The sequence below is a fragment of the Macrotis lagotis genome, chromosome 1 (assembly GCF_037893015.1).
Source record: "Macrotis lagotis isolate mMagLag1 chromosome 1, bilby.v1.9.chrom.fasta, whole genome shotgun sequence".
NCBI lineage: Eukaryota > Metazoa > Chordata > Mammalia > Peramelemorphia > Peramelidae > Macrotis > Macrotis lagotis.
In genome coordinates this window covers 293469777-293491290 of record NC_133658.1, presented here as the reverse complement: position 1 = coordinate 293491290, position 21514 = coordinate 293469777, and the positions used below count along the sequence as shown (strand labels likewise).

Below are 21514 nucleotides of genomic sequence, written 5' to 3'. Positions count from 1 at the left end.
GAGTTCAAATCCAGTCTCAGATACTTAATAATTGCCTAGTTGTATGTCCTTCAACAGGTCACTTAACCCCATTGCTTTAAATAAATAAAGTCTAAAGAATTTATATTAAGAGCAGGAAAATACTCAGGATTGGAGCACTGAGGGCAGAGCTTGGGTATCATATCTTAGGAGGGACATTTTCAGGTTGGAGGATGATCATAAGGGGAAAAAGAGGATGATGAGTGAACTCACAACTGTGCTAAAGAGGGATTGGAAATGAACAAACCACGGTTTTTGAGCCCAGATAACATTTAAGGGAGGAGAAAATACTGTCTTCCCATACTGGAAGGAAATCAATCTCCTGATTGGCCCTGGAATACTGAATGAGAAGTATGGATAACAGTCAGAAAGGTAGATTTCAGCTCAATGCAAAAAAAGCTCCAATTCCTCAACAATGAAAAGGTTACCTCCAAGATCACCCTCTTCCCAGTGATCTTGGGAGTGGAAACTGGATGACCACCAGGTTGGTTATGTAGGAGACATTTCTGCTCTGCAAGAGGTAGGTTGTCAGATATTCGAATGACAAACATTTTTTAAGTACTCTGTTCTTCAGTTGTGTCTGATATGTCATGACTCCCTATGGAGTTTCCTTAGCAAAGATACTACAGTGGTTTGCCATTTCCTTTTCCAGTGGATAAAGATAAAGAGAAGTTAAGTCACAAGGTAAGTGACATCTAGTAAGTGTCTGAGGGCAAATTTGAATTCAGGTCTTGTTGACTCCAGTTGCAGGCCTCTATCCACTGAGCTACCTAACTGCTGAATTATGAACTAAGCAGAGGGAATACAAAGAAAGAAAAAAAATTATCCCTGCCCTCATGGAAGTCATAATCTAACCAAGGAGAAAAGATGTGGATAACTATATACATACACTATAAACATTTATTAAGTGCCAACTATGTGAGACTACAAAGAAAGGCAAAAGCCAGTCTCTACTCTCAAGGAAGGTGATGTTAGAGGAAATTTAATGAAGTAAAGGTAAGGGGGACCAAAGGATGGAAGTAGGATTTTGTCTGAGTTTTGAAGGAATGAATGTTATAGGAATGGTGGGTGGGAGGGATAACCAGTATAAATATTTGGAGGTGGGAGATGAGGTATTTGTGTGCATGAGGAACAGACTGGAAACTGTTGTAGCTAGATGACAGGGTAAATGGAGTAGGGGTGGGAAGATTGTGGAGGTTATGGTTGTGGATGTTTTAGAGGATTTTCGATGAAAAAAAAACCCAGGATTTTATATTTGATCTGAGAGGTAAGAAGGCACCATTTAATTTTATTAAGTGTGAGGGAGGAGAAGAGGAAGGCTGGTGTATTATATTTTCAAGCCTGTACTTTAGGAAAAATCACTTTGCCAACTGAAGAGAGGGTGGATTGGCATAGGGAGAGACCAAGCAGGGAGACTAGTTAGAAGGCTATTATTGCAGTACTAGCGAGAGGTGATGAGGCTAGCTAGGGAATAGAGAGAGGGGGTATGTGTATGAGGGAGGGGTTGTTTTAGTTGAACTCTGAGATTCTTTCTGTTATGTAAATAATAGGATTCCATGATCATTATGACCCAGAGCAATGAGGAAAGGTTTCTTGAAGGAGGGGAAGACAAGAGTCAGATGGAGAGAAAGATGGAGAAGATTTCAGCAAGCAGAGAAGAGGTAGGGAAAGCATTTCCAGTGGAGACATACATCCCAGAGGCATAAGGCCAGTGCAATCCAGGCCACATGCTACCTGTCCCCCAAGTTGGGGAATCACTAAACCTGCCAGGGCAGGAGGAGGAAGAGGAGCACAACTCAGTTATAGAAAGTTCATAATTTGGCATCAATGACATTTGGGTAAATATAAGCTTTCCACACACAAAAGCTGGACAGCTAGGCAGGACCCGAGCCTGCCATGCAGCCTAGCATTGTCCTTCCTCTCATTCTGTCATAGACAGAGCTAGGAAGAATTTTAGAAAAAGTCTTCTGGGAAAATTCCTAAGAATAGATAATAGAATTTTGGATTCCGGAAAGGACCAATCCCCCATTTTACAGAGAGGGCAACTGAGACTCAGTGAGGTTGAAGCAACACAACCAGAGAAAAGGTTTGAAAAACAGTGGTGAAGCAGGATTACCAGTAGGCAAATCACTTCATAAAAATGCATAAAGCATCTCCAGAGTAAATGAGATGTATTTTTGCCCAAAGTGGGCTATTTATGCATGCATAAACACACTCCTATGGAAGCAGCATGGCATCAGGAATGGAGAGGGGATTTGGAGTCAGGAAGACCTAGATACAAATCCATAACACGGTCCCTTCTTCATTTAAATCTACAACCCCATAATCCTATGTTCTGAGGTACAACTGGTTGGGATGTCTTTTTTGGTGAATGGAGACAAAATTACAAATCTTTCCTATTTGGCTTCGCGGTCATTTTACGTGCTGAGAAAACAGATCCCCATCTTCTGAGGATCTACTTTTCCCAACTTCACTGACTCTAGCTCTGAGGAGAGAGAGAGACTGGGCTCAAGAATCAGCTCTAATAGATGCTTGGCAGCAAAGTCTTCGCTCTCCGCCTCCTTCTGGGAGCCCAGTAAGGCAGAATTAGAGCTCCAGCCCCTGCCTGACCCCAGGGTTCCCTCCCTCCCTCCCTCCCCCCACACCCCTGGCCATGTGGGGCCTCCGTTTCTATTTTTGTTGCCTGTGTTTTCCAGAGACCATTGTTGATGGACCCAGCAACTGCGGGAAAGGGAATTTTGTCTCTCTGTCCCTTGCAAATTGGGAGTCACTTATAGAAAGTAGCTTCCAGTAATTCTTCTAGGAGTGGAGCCATGTGGCTGGCCCTCCTCCCTCTCTCCTTCCAGGCCCTCTCCCACCCCAGACTGGTCCAGAGCTGAATGTCTGTCAGCCTCAATCCAGAAACCAACAAGCTGCTGCTCACCAAACCCCAGGCTTCTGCTCCCCGCCTTATCTGACTGCCCAGAGAAGCAGAAGAGTACAGGGAAGAAACCCCCAGCCCCAGCTCTGCCACATACTCACTGTCCAACTCTGGGCAAGTCACTACACCTCTGTGATTGACTGTCAGTCTTCTCATCAGAAAAATGGGAATAATCATAAAGCTCACCATGCATGGGGTGTTTTAAGGTTTTCCAAAGTGCTTTATTTATATGTAGTCTTATGAGTTTTCCCTTGCACATTAATAGCAGCAATAACAATAATAGCACTTAAATAATACTTAAAGGTTTCAAAAAATCTATAAATATCATCTTATTTTGTCCTCATAAGAGATCTGGGAGATATTATTTTCATTTTATCAGTGAGGAAACTGAGACCAAGAAACCTGACTAGCTGATAAGTGTCTGAGGTCAAATTTGAACTCAGATCTCCCTGACTCCAAGTCCTGTGCTTTATGCACTGTCCTCACCGACTCTAAAGCCGTATTTAGTAGAACATTTTGTTGTTCAGTCATTTTCAGTTTCTGACTCTGCGACCCCATTTGGGGTTTTCTTGGCAAAGATACTAGGATGATTTGCCATTTCCTTCTCCAGTTCATTCACAAGGAAACTTAGGCAGAGTTAAATGACTTGCCCAGGGTCACACATATAATCGGTGCTTGAGATCCACTTTGAACTCAGGACTAGTGCCTTATCCACTGTGCCACCTAACTATCCAGTAGAATAATATTCAGCCCTTTTAATAGTCCCTCTCTTGCTGACAATCATTGTCAGAATAAAGTAACGTATGGAAACATCATTTTTGGTTGTTTGTCCTTCATTCTCAAAGAGGACCTTGACATCAGGAAAGTGATGTCACTTTCTTCTCTGGGTCCAGTGGCCAGTTATGGATCAGGACAACTGGAGATAGTTTTGGATACTTCCCATACTATAAGAGAATTTTGAAGTGGATAGAGGATTAGATAGATACCTGTCATTATAAAGATCTGAGTTAAAATCCAACCTCAGGCATTTAATAGCTATGTGATCCTGAATAAGTTACTTGAATTTTGCTTGCTTTAGTTTCCTCATCTATAAAATGGGGAAATTATAACCCTCCACAGAGCTGTGAAGTTGTGAACAGAGCTATCAAACATAGAAGGACCTTTTTAAGAAAAAAAATGAAAAAAAAAAGAATAAAATGAAATTGGGAAATATTTAACAAGATAAATAAAATACAATAAAATATAGATAACTACATTTTAAAATTGTCATTATGCAGCTACAGGAATCCTCATGTAAAATAGCTCTCACTTCTAATTGAGTTTGATACCACTGGTAATAAAGATTAAATGTGATAATATTTATAAAAATACTTTGCCAATCTTAAAGCTCTATATAATTGCTAACTTATTTTTAGTTATTATTTTTATCATTATTACTCTTATTATAAAATCTCAGGCAGCTTAGTATAGTAATTAGAAAACTGAACTCTAAGTCTGGAAGACATGGGTTCAGGTCCTGTGATTCTACTCTAGGTAGAGTTGTGAACAATTTGGAACTATGCCCAAAGGGCTAGAAAACTGTGCATACCCTTTGATTCAGCAATACCACTAGTAGATCAATATCCCAAAGAGGTCCAAAACAAAAGAGAAAAGGACATATATGTACAAAAATATTTATGGCAGCTCTTTCTGTGGTGGCAAAGAATTGAAAACTGAGGAAATGCCCATCAACTGTAGAAGGACTGAACAAGTTAGTGTGTATGATTATGATGGAATACTATTATACTGTAAGACATGTTGAGCCAAATGGGTTCAGAAAAAACTGGGAAGACATATAAGAACTAAAGAAAAGTGAGGTGAACAGAACTAGGAGAATGTTGTACATAGTAACTTAACAGCAATATTGTAATGATGATCACCTGTGCAAGACTTAGTTACTCTGATAAGACAATGATCCAAAACAATTTTGAAAGAATAGTGATGAAATATGCTATCTACCTCCAGAGAGAATACTGAGTGCAGATTTTTTCACTTTATTTTTCTTTTGTAACACGGCTAATATGGAAATAAGTTTTGCAAGATTTCACATGTATAATTGATATCATATTGTTTGCCTCTCAATGGGTGGGAGAGGTGCTGTAGGAAGGGAGAGAATTTGGGACTCAAAATTTTTTTAAATGAATGTTTATAAATGAAAAGCAAACAATAATTTAAAAATTTTAATGGCTATATGACTGAGCAAACTACTTAGCCCTTTGGCTTGCTATGCAAGTCATAAGAGTTACAGAGAATGTGCCAATCTTGATTGGTAGGGGGGGTCCCCTATCCTGGTAAAATCACAGGGCTAGTGCCTCCCTAGTCATATCCCCAGTGGGCCCCAGGGGAGGCAGCAGGAACCCCCCACTCCCTCCCAAGGACTGGAAGGAGCCTTTCCTTGTCTCTGTTTTTTGACTGTATTGGCCATTGTCATCAAGAATGAGTCACTGTCTTATTAATCAGAAAATCCTCAAATCTCAGCATTTCCAGCCAATGTTGCTCAAGGGGTAGGAACTTACTGGAATCTACATAAGAACTGAATCAGTCCTACTGACCTAGGTTTGTAAGGGGTATTTTAGCTGAGACGGTCTTATCACAGCTCAGGACAGAGAGTTTGAATAGAACCTGAGAGAGACCAGACAGTCGTTTCCTAACTCCTGTGGGTCATGATGTGACCTTGAATGGAGTCTTGCCCCTTTGCTTGTTCCTGTATCTGCCCCCTCAAAGAACTTCCCAGAACCATCAGAGCTTGGAGAGTCAGGCCGGCCAAGTGCTCATCTCCTGGTGGCTCATCTCCTTGAAGCTACCAAGCTGCCTGTCCCAAAGAAGAAGTCACCTCCCCTCAGACCCCCAACCAAGGAGTTTTTTTGACTTTGTCCATCTAGGCTGTTTATGGAAAGAAAACATATATCTTGACAGAATCACTAGACTCCATGAGAGAAATTCTCTCTCCTTTGAAGTATGACCTAGAAAGGAGACCTCAGGTCAGAAACGGTCACAAGGCTAAGAATACCCACAGATTGTGGAACGTGGGGACAATCAGTGCTCCTTTCTATAGTGCATACTATATCTTGTCTGGAGGGAAGCAACTGGGCCCTTGCCCTCATTCCCAGAGAGAATCAAAGGACTCAGAACTGAAGAAATCTTAGAGAATGTGAAATGGATGAACAGAATGTAAGCTCCTTGAGGACAGGGATAGTTTAATGTTTGTTATCACATGTCCATTATAGTTTCAAGGCTAAGAATGCTGAGGGAAAACTACTCATCAACACTTCTGTGTCTCCCCCTCCATTAAAATGTAAGTTTTTTGAGAGTAGAGACTGTTCTGTTTTCTTGGCTTTTACCTGCCCCCACTCCAGTACTCAGCACAGTTCTGAGTAATTTCTACTTACTATACTAAGCTACCCGGTACAAAGTAAGTGCTTAAAAATGTTTGTTCAAACTATCCATCCATCCATCCAACCCATCTCATCCATCCATCCAACCAAATCCATCTATCTACCTATCTGTTGTCTGTCTATCTAGCAAGGGCAAGAACTATTTCCCTTGTCTTTGTATCCCACTACGCCTGGTACATAGGCACTTAATAAATGCTTGGTGATTGGTTGACTGCCATATGGTTTACCAGCCCCAATCAGTCAACAAAGAAACCCATTTGGTTAGTGAAAGCATTCAAAAAATTGAGAAAAATTTACATCATTTGCAATGATTTTCTGGTGGATATCTTGAACAGAAAGAGCCATGCTATTCCTTATAAGATGTCCATTAGCACTCCATATCCAGAGAAAACTATGGAATCTGAATGCAGTTCAAAGCACCATTTGTTTTTTTTGGACATACCCTTTGATCCAGTGATATCACTAGTAGGTCTGTATCCCAAGGGATCAGAAAAAGGGTAAAAGACCCATATGTACAAAAATATTTATTTATAGAAATTTTTTGTGGTGGCAAAGAATTGGACAATGAGGGGATACTTATTAATTGGGGAATTACTGAAGAAGTTGTAGTATATGAATGTGATGGAGTATTATTGTTCTGAGAGAAATCATGAGCTGGTTGACTTCAGAAAAGCCTAGAAAGACTTGCATGAACTAATGTTGAGTGAAGTGAGCAGAATCAGGAGAACATTGTGCACATTAACAGCAACATTGTGTGATGGTTAACTATGATAGACTTAACTGTTCTAAGTAGTTCAGTGATCAAGGATAATTATAAAAAATGTGCTGGAAAATGCCATCCATATCCATAGAAAAATTTATGCAGTCAGAATAAAGACCAAAGCATACTATGTTCACTTTTTAAAAACTTATTTTATGTATTTTTTTCTTTTTTCATGTTTTTTCCCCTTTGATTCTGTTTTTCTTTCACAGTATAACTAACATGGAAATAAGTATAACATAATTGTGCATGTATAACCTATTTCAGATTACTTGCTATCTTAGGGCAGAGGGAGGGAAGGGTAGGAGGGAAAAACTTTACAAAAATGAATATTGCAAGCTCTTTTTATGTATATTGAAAAAATAATTAAATTTAAAAAAAATTTCCATGACACTGCTTTCATCAAAGGATATTGAGGCCAGACAGTAACAGCTGTTTACTGTAGAGAGAGGGTGTCAGGTTGGGGAAGGTTTCCCTTGGCTTTCCAATAAGAACTGGCCCTGTGGCCAGCAGATCAAGGGACCACTCACCTTTGCAGACTTCAGATAGAGGACATGAACTTCCTGGGTAGAATTAAGGGGTCCCTGGCCCAGACAACCCAAGGTGACCTGATTTGTGGTATATGTCACCTTTCCCGTTTCAAAGTCCGGAAGTGCCAGGTCACAGTTAGCTTTCTCCAGAGGATCTGTTAGGGAACACATATAGTCACATTTAGGGTCAGTGTCCTATATGAGCAGGGAGGGAGAGATGGTGAAGGAAGGAAGCTAAGATGACAGGGGATTATAGTTCTGGCTTTCAAAGTGAAAAGGGCCCTGGAGGAGGAGTCAGGAAGCCCAAGTTCTCATCCCAGTTAAGGTTCAGAAGCATAACTAAGGATTTCTCTTTACTATAGTCAAATCAGTTGAGGAGGAGCAGCGGGGGGAGAGGTATGATGGGCCCAGAGAGCAACCTAGTCACTAGTGGAATGGTCAGTCTATGGAGGTGATAGGTTCTAGCAGAATGCATGCTGACTCTTGAATCAGAAGCCCTGGATTCTAATTCTGATTCTGATCCTTTACTCCCAGAGTGAACTGCCATAAGTCTCAGTGACTTCAACTATAAAATGAGGAGGGTTGAATTAAATGACCTCTAAATGTCCTTCCAGCTCTAGACCTATAATGTGAGTTTTTTCCCTTTCCTCCAGCCTCCACATGGCTCCTTTTCCATTCCCCTCACCCTGCTTTTCCTTACAGTCCCAATGGGATCAGGTAGGGAGACATTTGTATCCAGACCACCTCAGGGAAGAAATGCTGCCCCCCAATATTGACACCTGGGACCAATTGCCAACAGTTTTGTTTTTTGTCTCATGACTTTAAGTAAATCACTTCATCATAAGAAGGTTGATTTTTCACCATGCAATCAAAATCTCTCTCCTTCCTACCTAAGAAGGTTGTAAGGGTCAACACATATGAAGTTGGATATGATAGTATTTTCTAAGCTTCAAGTTAGCATGATAAATGTAAAAGATTAGAAATACCCTTATTCTATGACTTGAGGGTATAATTTACACCTGCTAGGCAGGACAGTGGATATTGTGTTGGACCTGGTGTCAGGAAGATCTGAGTTCAAATTTAGCCTCAGGATTTCTAGCTGTGTGTCCTAGATGATTCACTTAATCTCTATCTGTCCCATTTTTCTTTCTTTTCTTTTTTTTTTGAAAGGCAGTGGGGTCCAAGTCACACAGCTATGTAATTATTAGGTGTCTGAGGTTGAATTTGAACTCAGGTTCTCCTGACTCCAAGGCCAGTGCTCTATCCACTGTGCCACCTAGCTGCCCTGCCCCAGTTGTTTTTAACTGTAAAAGAGAGATCAAAATAGCATATACTATATAGGGAATTATTAGGTTAAGAGAAAAGCAAAAGATAATATTTGCAAGACAATTGACAAAGTGCCTGGCACATCATGGATGCTTAATTAATGTCTTTTCTGACTAACATAGAAATATGGTTACATGATTGCATATATATCCATGTAAATACATACATATATAAAATCTATATCAAATTTTTGTCTTGTGGAGGGGGAGGGAGAAAATCAGGAACTAATTTTTTAATGAATATTAAAACAACAACCAAATTGTACCTACATTTTAATCCAACAATACCATTACAAAGTCTGTATCCTCAAGAGATCATATCAAAGGGGAAAGGACCCATGTGCACAAAAATATTTGTAGCAACTCTTTTTGTGGTGGCAAAGAATTGAAAACTGTGGAGATGCACATCAGTTGGGGAATGTCTGAACAAGTTGTAGTATATAATTGTGATGGAATATTATTGTTATATAAGAAATGATAAGCAGGCAGATTTCAGAAAAACCCTAGAGAGATTTATATGAACTGATGCTGAGTGAAGTGAGCAGAACAAGAAAAATATTATATATAGTAGAAGTGTGGTATAGTGATCATTGTTTTGAATCACTGATGACTGAGAAGAGCAAAGTCATTTGTGAAGCCATTCATCTTCTCAGCAATACAATGATCCAAGACAACTCAAAAATACTCACAATGGGAAAATGCCATTCATATCCAGAGACAGAATTATGAAGTCTGAATGCATTTGAAACATACTATTTTCACTTTCTTATTTTTTCATCTTTTTCCTTTCCTCTTCTTTCATAACATGACTAATATGGAAATATGTTTCACACGATGGCACATATATAGCCTTTATCAAATTTTTCATTGTCTTGGGGAAGGAGGAGGGAAGGGAAGAAGGGAGAAAGTTTAGAACTCAAAAAAATTTTAAATGAATATTAAAAATTGCTTTTATGTATAATTGAAAAAATAAAAGACTATTTTAAAAATAAATGCCTATTGTCTTCCCTCCCCTTCCTTCTGTCCCCACTTCACATCAGGGGACAGGTCCTGTAATTCTGATTTTTGTTTGCCATTTCTTCATGCCTTGCGTTGTGAAGATGGCAAATAAGGTGATTGGCAAGAGGGGTATTATTTCTCTTAGGACTAAAAGTGAATACTATGATTAAGGGAAGATACTGGTATCAGGAAATTGCAACTCAGTGGTTATATGAATGAGGATGTGAGTCACTCACATATGTGTGATTGACCTAGACTGTCGCCAACCCAATGGTTGACCCAGGGTCCAGATAACCCAGACTTGAGAGAATCACTTCTTAGTTTCTTAGTCTTGAGTGCTGTAACCCATAAAAGACAGTGGGAGCTTCTATCTCTAGGACTAGATAGTTCTTCCCTCTTCTCATTCATTTCCTGAGGCCCTGAGGGCACCTGAGAAAGAATAAAAATGTCCTGTAGGTTGAGGGTATTCACCATCAAGTTAATAGTAGAGTTGGGAATAGAATGGAGCAGGCTTTCTAATGCCAGCCCCAAGAACTATGCATGATCCAGAGCCTTGCATGTTGACTGGTCTTGGGATTTCACTCAATAGGGAACTCCCAATAGCAAACCCCCTTCCCCAATGAAGATCATCCTCTATTCTGCATCAAGGTTTTGGGCACAGAGAGATTAAATGACTTTTCTTAGTCATATAGCAAGTTATATGTGAGAAGTAAGACCTGGAACCCAGACTTTTCACATACTTATGCCAGATCTTGGCCTCTCATTTTTTTTTTTTTTTTGCAAAGCAAATGGGGTTAAGTGGCTTGCCCAAGGCCACACAGCTAGGTAATTATTATTAAGTGTCTGAGGTTGGATTTGAACCCAGGTACTCCTGACTCCAAGATCAGTGCTCTATCCACTATGCCATCTAGCTGCCCCTTAGCCTCTTCTTATTCAATATTTGGTACACAATGCCATCAAAACCCAGAAAGGTTAAAAATGAGGGAAGTGGCCAAGTTTCTCACCTTGGGTCTAGAACTTTCTTCAAAAGGATTTGTGGACTTTTTTAGTCATGCACCCCACCAATAAAAACAACAACAAAAACAAATTTTGAGCATGTATTCCCAATATTTCTGTATTCACATATTTATAAGTTATTTAGAATACTTCCTATCTAATAATTATGTACATCATAAAATTAAAAGAAACAAATTGAAAAAGAATGGGAGATAAAGATGAAATGACATTTGATTCTGAAGTCAAAAGAATGTTGCTGGAGTTGACTGAGCACAGAGCTGTGATTGAAGAGAATCCCTTTGGTAGTTTTGTGGAGGAGGGATTGAAAGAGGGGGGAATTTAAGGCAAGAGAACAACCAGAAGACTACTGCAATAGTCCAGGAGAAGGTGATAAGCTCCTGAATTAGGGTAAGTAGTTGTAAGAGAAGGGAATGCTGGGAATAGAGAGAAAGGAACTCAATTCCAGATATTGAGGATGAAAGGAGTTTACATTTCAGATGTTGAGGATGTTGGAAAGGGAGAAATGACATTATTTGACTTCTGTGTGGGATGAAGGAAGGTAAAGAATCAAATATTAGATCACTACCTTGTGTGACTAGAAGGATGGTGGTGCCCATGACAGTAATGACTTTGGAAGAAGTGGAGAGGAAGATGTAAAGAGATCTCTGATGCATATTTGCAAACTATTCATGCTTTCTTCATCAGCTAGGTGATATAGTGGATAGAGGGCAAGGTGTAGAGTCAAGAAGACCTGAGTTCAAATCTGTCCTCAGATATCAAGAAAACCCCAAATGGGGTCACAAAGAGTTGGATAGGGATGACTAGGTGGTGCAGGGGATACAGCACCAGCCCTGGAGTCATGAGTACCTGAGTTCAAATCCGGCCTCAGACACTTAATAATTACCTAACTGTGTGGCTTTGGACAAGCCACTTAATCCCATTTGCCTTGCAAAAACCTAAAAAGAAAACAAAGAGTTGGATAAGACTGAGTACTTATGTGTGTAGTTATCAAGTCTCCCAGACCTTAGCTAGCAGAAACCAGAGGTGAAGGGATGCTTCTTCATATAGACCTTTTATTAACTTGGCACTACCCTAGGCCAGGAGTAGGGTGGGGTACTCCAATTAGTTATACCTACCAAACTTCAGTTGGTTGGAGACTTACAATTGCAAGCCCTGCCCATGTGATAATCAGATGCCTGGCTGGACAGATATATGCCTGCCCCAGAATGACAGATAGGTATCCTGTCCCCCACCCCTTCCACCCCCTCCACCCCCTAACACTCCCGCCTTGCCCAAGGAAAAGAAGAATTGTTGTAGTGTGCTAACTTAGCCCACTTTGGATCATATAACTGGAGCATAAAGTGACTATGGAGGACATTTAGTCCAATCACCTCATTATACAAATGAGGAAAACTGAGCCACAGTCACACAGGCTGGGTTCCTAGGGTCATCTCTCCTCCCACAAGTCAACAGGGATAAAATGAAAGAATGTAAGCTCCTTGAGGACAGAGACTAATTTGTTTTTATCTTGCATACCTGGTGCATAATAATTGTTTGATAAATATTTGTTATTTGGTTAATTGATTGAGAATGGGTAAGGAAAGAGTAGAGAGCATCATGTCTGTGTGTGTGTGTGTGTGTGTGTGTGTGTGTGTGTGTGTGTGTGTGTGTGAAGAAACTGCACCTTCCTCTCCTGTTTCTCTCAGAGTGCTGGATATAGTGATAAGCACATAAATTGACTAATCCTATACTTGTTTTTTGACTATTTGAATCAGAGAAAACTCCAGTCAGAGGGAATGATGGGGAAACATTTGACTTGATCATTTCAATATGTGGTTATGTTCTAAATTAAAAAAAATCCCTGGGACAGGTGCCAGGAGAACTGGCTTTTAGTCTAGGTCCTGGAGACACTTCCTAAATTGTGACTTTAAGCAAATTCCTTTTCATTTCTTGTCCTCAGTTACCCCATATGTAGAATGAGAGAGCTGGAGCAGATGATCTCTAATGGTCTTTCTAACTTTAAAATGTCTAGGAGGAAACTAATGGACTCAGGGTCAATCCTACAGAACACACTTGGGAGAGAGCTCTCTGGCAAGGAGCTCTAATCTCAGTTCTGCTAATTACTTCTTCTGTGATCTTGGGCAAGTTATTTCCCTTTTCTAGGTCTCAATTTCCTCTTCTGAAAAATGACAGGGGAGTGAATTACACTATGCCTAAGAGCCTTTCTAGGCCCCAGTCCTATGATCCCATGATGCCAGGGAGTAAGGGAAATAGGAGGATGACCGGACTACATTCTGGGCCTCCCCTCACTGGGGCCGACAGGAAGCTCTCCACTGGGAGGGAAGAGAGTGGAAATTTACTCTGCCATGCATGGAAGGGGAGAGGAAGCAGGCCCCCTACACCTCGTCCTGAGGAATGTGCAGAGCCCGGAGGAGGAGGATGGAGAAGGGGAGACTGTTTGGAAGTTTGTGTCTCCATCTTGTCCTGCTCACTTCCTGTTTTCTTCGAGATCAAAGATGGGCTCTGATAGAGAACAGAAGCAAGTCTGATTGATAGGATGGGGGGGGAGGCTTTGGGAAGTAAGGGTGAGAGGAACCTTCTATTGGTCCTAGTCTTTCTTTTATCCAACCTCATATCTCTTTTCTCAATCCCAAGGAATGTAGACCTCTTAGATATAGAAAAGTCTATATGATGATCCCCTCTAAAAAGAATTCAATCTCTTCACTGGGTCAGTACCAATAACATAGGTGCCATCTTGAGTGGCAGTGAGCAAAAAAGGAATAACTGGAGATAGAGTCATTGACCATCAACCTGGTGCCTAGAAGTTACTGCCCAAGACTAACACACATTAACATGACACAGACACTCAAAGAAATTTCTGGTCTCTATAGTCATCCTTTAAAAGAATCTTCCGACTGCAATTTTTGAGATTCTGTAATTCTAGAAGTGTTATGAATGAATAAAGGAAGGAGCAAAAAGGCATTTGTGCTAGGTACTGGAGCAAGTTCTGGAGATACAGGTACAGAGAGGCAAGGCCCTTCTTGTCCTCAAGAAGCTCACATTCTAATAAGAGAAGACAATACAAATAGGAAAGCTGGACCCAAGGAAAGGTGCTAGGATCTGGGAAATATTAATGATGATAGGATGTATCACAGGTTAATTGACTTTGACACATCCTTTCCTAGATTAAAGGTAATGACTTGATTGCTAGTAGAGTATGAAAAAAACTAATTTTTTTTTTCTCTTCTCATCCCTCCTTCCAGAACCCTTATTCTAGCACAGAAAGGGGAGGTCCAGCTGGACTGCATTATGTAATGATCAGATAACAGGGCCAGCTGGGAGATCAGATAAGAGTCCCGTTTATTTTGGTCCTTTGGGGCTTTTTCAAATGCTTGCTCTCTCCCCCTCACCCTCCTCCTCCCCACCACAGACGAGAATGGGGAGACAGAAGGGAGTGTGACGCCCCATCCTGTCTCCCCATAGCCAGTGAGGGGGGGGGACGGTATCAAAACAAAGCTTAATCACAATTAGGCAGGCACCAGGGAAACACGAAAAGTCTGAGGGAGGAGGCTTCTATGGGAAAGAGCCAGTCAGTGACTGGAGTCAGAAGGGTGTTAATGATGCTTTGAGATATGTCAATGTTTGAACCAAACTGAACTTTCTATAAACTAATGTGTCCCAGGGAGAAGAAATATGGAGAAATATACCAAAAAGCAACAGGTTCAGTGGAAAAGGTTAGCAGACACAGGTTCTGTCACTAACCTGTATGACCTAGAGCATGACATCTCTCCTCTCTGGGTCCTCTGTAAAAAGTATGAGGTTGTCACAGCTGTTTTCCAACAGTTATATTGACTCACCTGTTAACAGGTAAGTCAGACTAGAATAGGGCAGTGAGGTATGGTGGGGAGGGCACTGAATTTAGAACCAGAGGATTTAGGTTTGCATCCCTAGTTCTGCTACTTTCCACTCCATATAACTTTGGACAAATTGCTTCTCCTGGCTGGGCCTCAGTTTCTTAAGTTATATCTCAGAGTTGGACAGGATCTCAGAGATCATATAATCCAACCTGTACCTGATCAGAAATCCTCACTAAAGTATTCCAAACAAGTATCATCTAGTCTTTATTTAAAGGAAGGAGATACTATCCCTCCCCAAGCACTTCATTTCTCTTATGAATTACTCTTAGAGCCAAAAGATTTTCTCATACATAGAGCCTAAATCTACTTTCCACAACTTGAACTTACTGCTTCTAACTTCTGTCAGTTAAGTGACTTGCCTAAAGTCACACAAAATATCTGAGGCCAGATTTTAACTCAGGTCCTCCTAACTGCAGGACTGGTGTTCTAACCACTGTGACATCTAGTTACCCTTTGGTTCTGACTTCTGGGTCCAAGGAAATCTGACCCTTCTGATCCATCTTGAGATATTTCAGATATTTCAGCTCATCTCTCACATGGCCATTAAGTCTTCTCTAGGTTAGATGTGCTAACTCCTCCTCTACTTTGTCAGTATCCTTCCTGAAATAAGATATCCATGGCTGTTCTGGTATGTTCTGATTAGAGGGAACAAAATGAGACTGTCACTTTTCTTGATCTTATTGGCTATTTAATGGCCATGTCACATCATTAATTTCTATTGAACTAGCAGGCCATTAAGACCATCTCATCTTTTGTGAACAAAATGCTTGTTCCTCCATCTTGTAACCATGAAATAAGAAGATGGCAAGATGACCTCCATTATCCCTTCCATTTCCAAATCCTACGATCCTAAGATAGGGAAACTGCACTGGAGAGAGCGGAGAGATGGAGCAGGGTGGGGTGGTAGAAAGAACATAGAAATTTGGTATAGGAAGTTGAGTCCAGATGTTGTCTTTGCATTTGTCTTTAACTGCTTGCATAACCTTAGCATCATTTAATTTCTCAGCTTCCTCATCTATAAAATGTGGAGATTGTATTAGATGGCCTCAATAGTACCTTCTTTGATGAGGAGGAGACAAAGATTAAGAGGAAAAGGTGGGTGAAAGTTACAGAATAGCCTGAGTTTTCTGATCTTTCCTTTGGAATGAGACCAAAATGATACTATCTCCCTGGATCCCTAGGAATCTAAGTCATTTTAAGGAATGTCCAGAGACAGGGGCTCAGGACATTGATTTCTCCCCATCCTCCCCCCACCAAAGTACCTTTCAGAGATCAAAACCCTGTTACCCTCTAGCCTAGAGTTAATAGATTTCAGGAGGCCTGTAAATGTGGAAGGGAAAAAATATATATTTGCACTACCTTCTACTTAAGATTTAGCATTTTTTCCATTCACACCCAAAGAAAGAATTATGAAATCTGAAAGCAGACTAAAGCATTACTATTTTCACTTTTTTAAATTTGTTTTTTGTTTCTTCTTTCTTGTGTTTTTTTCCTTTTGTTCTGATTCTTCTTTCACAACATGACTAATATGGAAATATTTTTAACATGATTGAGTGTGTATAACCTACATCAGATTGTTTGCTGTCTTAGGGAGAGGGGAAGGAAGAGAGGGAGGAAGAAAACTGTGGAACTCATAACCTTATAAAAATGAATGTTGAAAAGTATCTTTATATGTAATTGGAAAAAATAAAATGAAATTAAAAGTAACACTTTTTTCTATTGTGATTTTTTAAAATCTATTTTGGTTTTTGCAAGGCAATGGGGTTAAGTGACTTGTCCAAGGTCACACAGATGGGCAATTATTAAATGTCTGATGTCAGATCTGAACTCAGGTCCTCCTGACTCCAGGGTATCCACTGCACTACCTAGCTGTCCTTTTTTTTTTAAATTATGATTCTTTTTAAAACATCATTCTGAGAAGTGGTTCATAATAAAATAATAGATGCCAGGCACTATACTGAATGTTTTTCAATCATTATCTAATTTCATTCTCACCACAAACCTGGGAGATAAGTGTTATTGTTATCTCTCTTTTACAGATAAAGAGATTGAAGCAAATAGAGATTAAATGCCTTGCCCATGTTCATTTAGTGACTATGGCTGAATTTGAACACAGATCTATTTTGACTCCAGGCTCAGAGCTCTCTGAGGCACTACCAAGTTACATCAGGCAGAATCTATGTCACTAAAAATGGCTAAGAACCCTTGCTCTAGAGAAATTTGAACCTGCCACCTGTCCCTGCTGTTGATTCTCATTTTAGATGAACCATGGGTATAGGATAGAGACAAGATGTTGACTCAAAGCTCTAGCTATTGACCCCTTCTAATCTTTTCTGGGTTAACCCAGGCTGTCCCTCTACAACCCAGGTTGTCCAACCTGGTCATTTTAAACTCCAGATCACAGTGCTAAGTTGATAAACATGTTTATTTTCATTAACAGGTAACTAACCTCTCAGCTTCAGTTTTCTCCAATGTAAGATAGGGATAAAAGTATTTGAGAGACAGAATGACATACAGAATAGAGAGCTAGCTGCCAAGCCAAAAAAAGCTCAGTTCAAAAGCTATCTATGATATGTATTGGGCTCCAAGGTCAGTTGATCTATATCTATGACACTGAATAAGTCATTTAACTTTTTAGATCTCTAAGCCAGCTTGTCATACTTCAAAAGTAACAGGCCACTAAAGCTCTTTTACTAGCTACAAGTGGACATAATTTCAAATATATATTATCCTTGTTCTATTGTAGTTTACTTTATTTTGTTGAATATTTTCCAGTTACATTCAAAACTGGTTTGTTGCAATTTGTAGGCAGCATGGAGCTATGGGACAATAACATGTCTGTTCTAGGATCTAGGGAGGTGCTGAGGGAACAAAGGGAGATTCCTCAACTATACACTATTGTGTAAAAATACAAATATTATAGTTCCTTGTAAAAATGAATTCACAAGTCTAGTCCCTATCTAGAATACTTTTATTAACTACTCCACAAGTTATTGTGAGGGAAGTGTTCTTTAAACCTTTGAAGTTTTTTATGGTCCAGATGTGCAATTTTATCAATGTAGCTAACCCCCAATGAGGAGACTCCCACTGTCAACACAGATCAGCAACTCTTTGTCCACTTAGAGCCTTAGGGAATTGCTGGGGCACTGTGAGGGCAAATGACTTGTCCAGAGTCACACAATCAGTGTCAGAGGAAGGACTCAAATCCTTTTCTTCCTGACTCAGGAACCAATTTTTGATCCAATATAACATGCTAGAGATCTTCGTCCTCTAACCCTAGGCTCTGTGTTTCTGTAGTGTCTCCTGACCTAGATGCTCACGTGATTTCCACTACTTATGCCCTCTGAAGGAAATCACCTGTTCAGAGGAGTTGGAACAGGATTCTAGGCCCTAAATGTAGCCCCTGAGAGGGCCTACAAAACCTCTATTGAGCTCTGTCAACCCTCTATGGAGTTCATCCTCCATCCTCCCCACACAAGAAATCAGCTGGGCAGCATGAGCAAATCCACTTTCTTTGCATACATACTATTATATAGCACACACACCAGAAATGGTTTTGATAAGCACAATTTGAACAATTTCTATAATTGAAAAAGCAAAGTAGGTTAAAAATTTGCAGCAAAATGAAGCAGGCAGAGAGAGTAGAAAAAGGCCCCTAAGTTCGGGTGGCCTTGGTCTCGCTTCTCAGCTCTGTTATTGACTTGCTATGGGATCTTGGGCAAGTCACTGTCCCTCTGTAGGTCTCAGATCTCTCATCTATAATATCAGAGTGTAAAATATAAAAACAATGAGAAGAAGGGGAGGAAAACTCACCTTTATAAGATACATCAAAGTTTACAAAGCACTTTGAAAAGTCCTCCAAGAATTATCTCCATTTTACAGATGAGGAAACTAAGGTCCAAAGAACTTTATGTGACAAAATGTTACACGGTTAGTAGGTATTGGACTCTAAGGTCTGATGTTCTATAATATCCCTGTGTACTCAAATAATCCAAGTTCCTAATAAATCAGGGACAGACTCAATGAAAGAGAACCCAGAGGTTCTGCGGTCCATGCTATCTCCTCCTGGCTAGGTGAACTCTGCTGATTTTTTTTTTTATCCTACACCCTCTTCTCTATTCACAGAGTGTGTTCTTGCTGCCCTTTCCTTGGTCTTCTTGGACCAAATTCTCCTTGCCTCAAACACCCACCCCATTGGACTGGGAAGCCAGAACTCCATCCTTGGCCCCCTGGATCCCAGGGCCCAGGGATGTCCAGGAATCTAGGCCTATAAGAGAAGTGCCTTGGGAGAATGAGGCAGCATATGGAGCTAACTAGTATCATCTGTGGAAGGCTATTGACTTTCTCTGAAATCTCCATTTCTTTCCAAATGAGGAGCTAGAGATTCTTGGTAAGCTTCAGCAATGCAAAAGCATATAGGAGCATTTATAGGGGATCAGTCTCAGTGTCTCCCAGTTCTCCTATCCCTTCATCAAGTTTATGGAGAACCTCAAGGAGAGTCTGGGGAAGAGAGAAGTCAGCAACAATCTCAAGTGGCTCTAGGGTGAACACAACCTCTTGGGTTTCCTGAATCATAGACATAACCCTAGAAAGTGGAGCTGGAAGCGACCTTAGAACAAGGCATTATACCTGGAATGGATCTTGGGACATAATATGGTACAGGTCTGAAACCCTGCTAATCTAACTTCCTCATTTTATAGATTTAGAAACTGAGGCCCAGGGAAGTTAGAACTACTTGCTTAATATCATATCAATTATGAATGAAAGGATCAGAAGCAGGATCCAGGTCTTCTGACTTTCTTTGCCCTGTGAAGTTGCCAAGCCACCTTCAGTCTTTACCCTTAACCCCATCCTAAAGGTACTTGGTTCTTCCCTATACTCTTCACCCCAGGTTCCCCTGGCCAGCATTCCCATATTATGTGGGAGCTAAAATATTGGACTGGAGTTTTCCATATGAAAAGAACCTCAATCAGTTCTAGTTTGGAGCTGGAGGCACTAAACTGTGGAGTATGTGGATGGAAGGGCTCCCCTCCTCTTAAGAGGCAAGGCCTATCGACCCTAGACTCTGGTCTTCCTTCAAGAGTGGAACTCTAGAATCTAGGTCTTAGGAACTGATATATCAGCCTGAATACACCTCTCCCTCTAAACCATTCCTGAGTATCTTTACCTGGGGCTGGGGAGGATGAGATGGGGAGGGGGGGAAGTTTCTGGTGAAAGCAAAAAAAGCAACCTCCATTTCTCTGTATCAAGCCCCTAAAGACAGAAAGAGCCCAGCAGATCATTTGGTCTGAAGAATCATCAGGATGCTATTAATAGAATCATGGATCTTTAGATCTAGAAGGATCCATAAAAATTATGGAATCATAATTCCTCATTTTACAAAATAAACTGAATTCTTAGTACCTTACCCAAGTTTGTTGGGGAACCCTTTCTACTAGGCTGCTGCTTTTCTCAGAAACAGAATGAATTAGGCAGGTTATATTCCCAGATGGGGTGGGTGGGGTGGAAAGGTAGACCAGAATTTAGAGATGGTGGGCTCTGCTTGTCATTCTTTGGGTGTGTTCTATGAGGCCAGCAAGAGGCTGCAGACTAGAAGGGATGAGAAGATGAAAGCTGGCCTGGACCCAGGGTAAGGAGACCCTGCCAAACAGACTAGCCCAAGAAAGGAAAAGAGGGGCCCCACACCACCAATGAACAAAGGCAAAAGGACTCCCTAATGACAGAGAGAGGTTTTTCATTAGAGAAGGTGAGTGGAAGACAGTCTTGGGGCAAGTCTTAGGGATTGTGAGACACCTACTTGCCAGGCTGAAGGCACAAGAGGCCAGGAACATGGTGATGTAGAAGGCTCCCTCCATGCCGTCCCTCTGTCTGTCTGTCCTTGGGACCTTATCCAGTGTCCAGGGGCAGGGTGGCCGGGGGTCTTGCTGGATGGCGTGGGTTGTCCTCGTGACCAATGCGGCAGAGGCAAGGGGTCTGGCAGCTTCCCTGCTCCAGCCTTCTCAAGGGTGGGGGAAGAATGGGGGGGAGAAGATAGAGGAAGAGGCAGGAAGGATGGGATGATGTCAGGAGGAGTTGGGGAGGGTGAGCCCAATGGGGTTGCGAAGAGGGAAGTTGTTAGAGGGAGAAAAAGAGAATGAGAGAGAGCGCTGTCCTCAAGTCTGGCTGGGGTAGCTGACCAGAGGCTGGGCACTCTCTGGAGTGAGCTGTTCCCGAACAGCCCAGCCCGGGGAGTGACCTAGGGAGGCAGGAAATGAGTTTCTTTAGAGGAGGGGCTGTGGGGCGGCTAACAGCCAAAGGGAGAGAGGAAGTGCTGTTTAGAGTCTGGGCTTGGGACTGGGGGGCTGTCAGGGCCTGACAGAACTATACTTCCCTCCCCCACTCCTATCTCACCTCCTCCAGTCTTTGGCTTTCTCCAGCTTCTAGTGACAGAGACTGGCACATGTGGCAGGAAACGTCTGGTTCAATCAATCAGCTCCTGAGAAGTGTCAGTCCCCAAAGAGGGGAAATCCCTGGGTGCCCCACTTTCTGGTCAGTTGGACTCATACTGCTATTGGGGGTAGTAGGGTACCTTTTGAGAAGGGATCTGATGCCTTTCTTCTCAGGATCTCAAAGCAT

General features: G+C 41.2%; 1 protein-coding gene across 1 annotated transcript in view; it reads right to left on the bottom strand.

Annotated features, from left to right (window-relative positions):
- The window catches only part of ENG (endoglin), a 40855-nt gene extending 19664 nt beyond the window's left edge, over positions 1-21191 (bottom strand). Inside the window, exons 1-2 of the mRNA XM_074211082.1 lie at positions 20697-21191; positions 7663-7817 (exon numbers count right to left, since the gene is read on the bottom strand). Coding sequence (XP_074067183.1) covers positions 7663-7817; positions 20697-20754 — 213 coding nt within the window. The 5' untranslated portion in view covers positions 20755-21191. The remainder of the gene's footprint in view (positions 1-7662; positions 7818-20696) is intronic.
- Positions 21192-21514: the final 323 nt, after the last annotated feature.